This window comes from Aplysia californica, unplaced genomic scaffold (assembly GCF_000002075.1).
Source record: "Aplysia californica isolate F4 #8 unplaced genomic scaffold, AplCal3.0 scaffold00260, whole genome shotgun sequence".
Lineage (NCBI taxonomy): Eukaryota > Metazoa > Mollusca > Gastropoda > Aplysiida > Aplysiidae > Aplysia > Aplysia californica.
In genome coordinates, this window is record NW_004797530.1 from 599,926 (window position 1) to 601,546 (window position 1,621).

The 1,621-nt window shown below is 38.9% G+C and overlaps 1 protein-coding gene across 1 annotated transcript in view; it reads left to right on the forward strand.

The window, feature by feature from the left end:
• Positions 1-1,517, forward strand: part of LOC101851353 (potassium channel subfamily K member 1) — a gene marked incomplete at its 5' end in the record, with an annotated part of 47,167 nt that extends 45,650 nt beyond the window's left edge. Inside the window, 1 exon segment of the mRNA XM_013083897.2 lies at positions 367-1,517. Within this exon segment, the coding sequence (XP_012939351.1) occupies positions 367-453 (87 nt within the window).
• Positions 1,518-1,621: the final 104 nt, after the last annotated feature.

A 1,621-nucleotide genomic window follows, 5' to 3' on the forward strand; every position in this document is an offset into this window, starting at 1 on the left:
AAGCTTAGATGAGTTTTTAACTTATAAGGTGAATTTGTGTGGTTTAGAGTAAGTATTTGTTGAAATTACCATCACTCTCCCCACCACCCAACCACCAGAGAGGGAGGGAGAGAGAGAGAGAGAGAGAGAGAGAGAGAGAGAGAGAGAGAGAGTGAGAGAGAGAAAGAGAGAGAGAGGGGGGGAATGAGAGATGTGGAGAAAGGGTCACGTGTGGAACTATTCTAAGCACTTATTTTCTGTATTATTTTAAGTCACATTGGGCTCTTTCTTTGAAGAAATACTCTAGATCTATATCAAATCAATATAGTATCATTATCATTTATTTATTGATGTTTCCTAAAAACTTCTCAAACCTTATCCTTCTAGGTCGATGACGTGCAAAGCGTGCGGTCCGGGCAATACCAGAGCTACCAACAAGACGTCAACTCGCCGGTCACGGAGGAGGAACCATGATCACGTGGTTCTTAGACACCCAATCAAATCAAGAGATTCAGGGTACAACAATTTCCTTCGTCGTGGAGAGGAGAGACAGAAGTGGCATTCTACACGCTACTAAGCTACACATACAGAAAACGGAAGAAGATCTTAATGTGATACTACGCATGCGTCGGTTCAGTTTCATGTATACAATTAGGAAAAGCAAAGAACAGATTATCTGATGGTGTAAAGATCTTTGCCGTCATTCTGGAAATCCACTAAATATAAACAGCTTCTAGTAATGTTTTGAGCGATCTAAAATGCTGCACCCCTCCACACTCTATGAATCTTTTACTCATGGAGCCGTAATACTTTTGATACTTTCTGAGTAATATATTTTCGGCTTCTGTCCATTTTTCTATTTCTGTGGTTTCATATTTAGGAGTTCATTTTTATAATAGTATAATCTCCATGCATTCATTGTTTTAGTTATTTGTTTACAGAGTAAGTAGACCAGGATGCTGTTAACAAATAGCCTAAGAGTATTATTATTCTTAAGATTATTTTAAAAGAAAAAAAAACCCGAACGAGCAAACAATCTAGCTAGTGTCTCGTGTACAAAGAGGACGGGGAGACTTAAGGCTAATTGACCGAGGGCACAGGATCCACCAATGTTCTTGCACTCACCATGGTAACCCGTATAATTTAATTTGCTGGCCATCGTTGAGGTAAGTGGCAGAATGCATGCACCATCATCACAGGATAATGATTATTATTTCTGGGAGTAGCCCAACACCTAAACTCGTACTCTCTGTATAGTGTGGCGAACCAGTTAGCACTACTTAACCAACCAAGAGGAAATAATTATTTTGTAGGCCTGCAGATAAGGAGAGTGGCAAGTGTATGTAAGAAAATAAACGAAGTTCTTAGAAACTGAACAGAATGACTTATTTTAGTTGATTATATTGTATTAGTTTTTTATGTATATTTGTAAAATACTGATATTTTGTATTCCGTCAGTGAAATGGGGTCAGGGAAGAGAAAGATAATGTGTGGATTGTGTCAGGTCTATGAAAATAATCTCATTTTGTTTATGTGCGATGAAAAGGGGAAACTGAATGTGGGGTAGTTTTTTTTTAACTGAGGGGGGGGGGGTAGGTGGAGTATGGGGAGAGAGAGACAGAAGGAAGAGAAAGAGACTGAG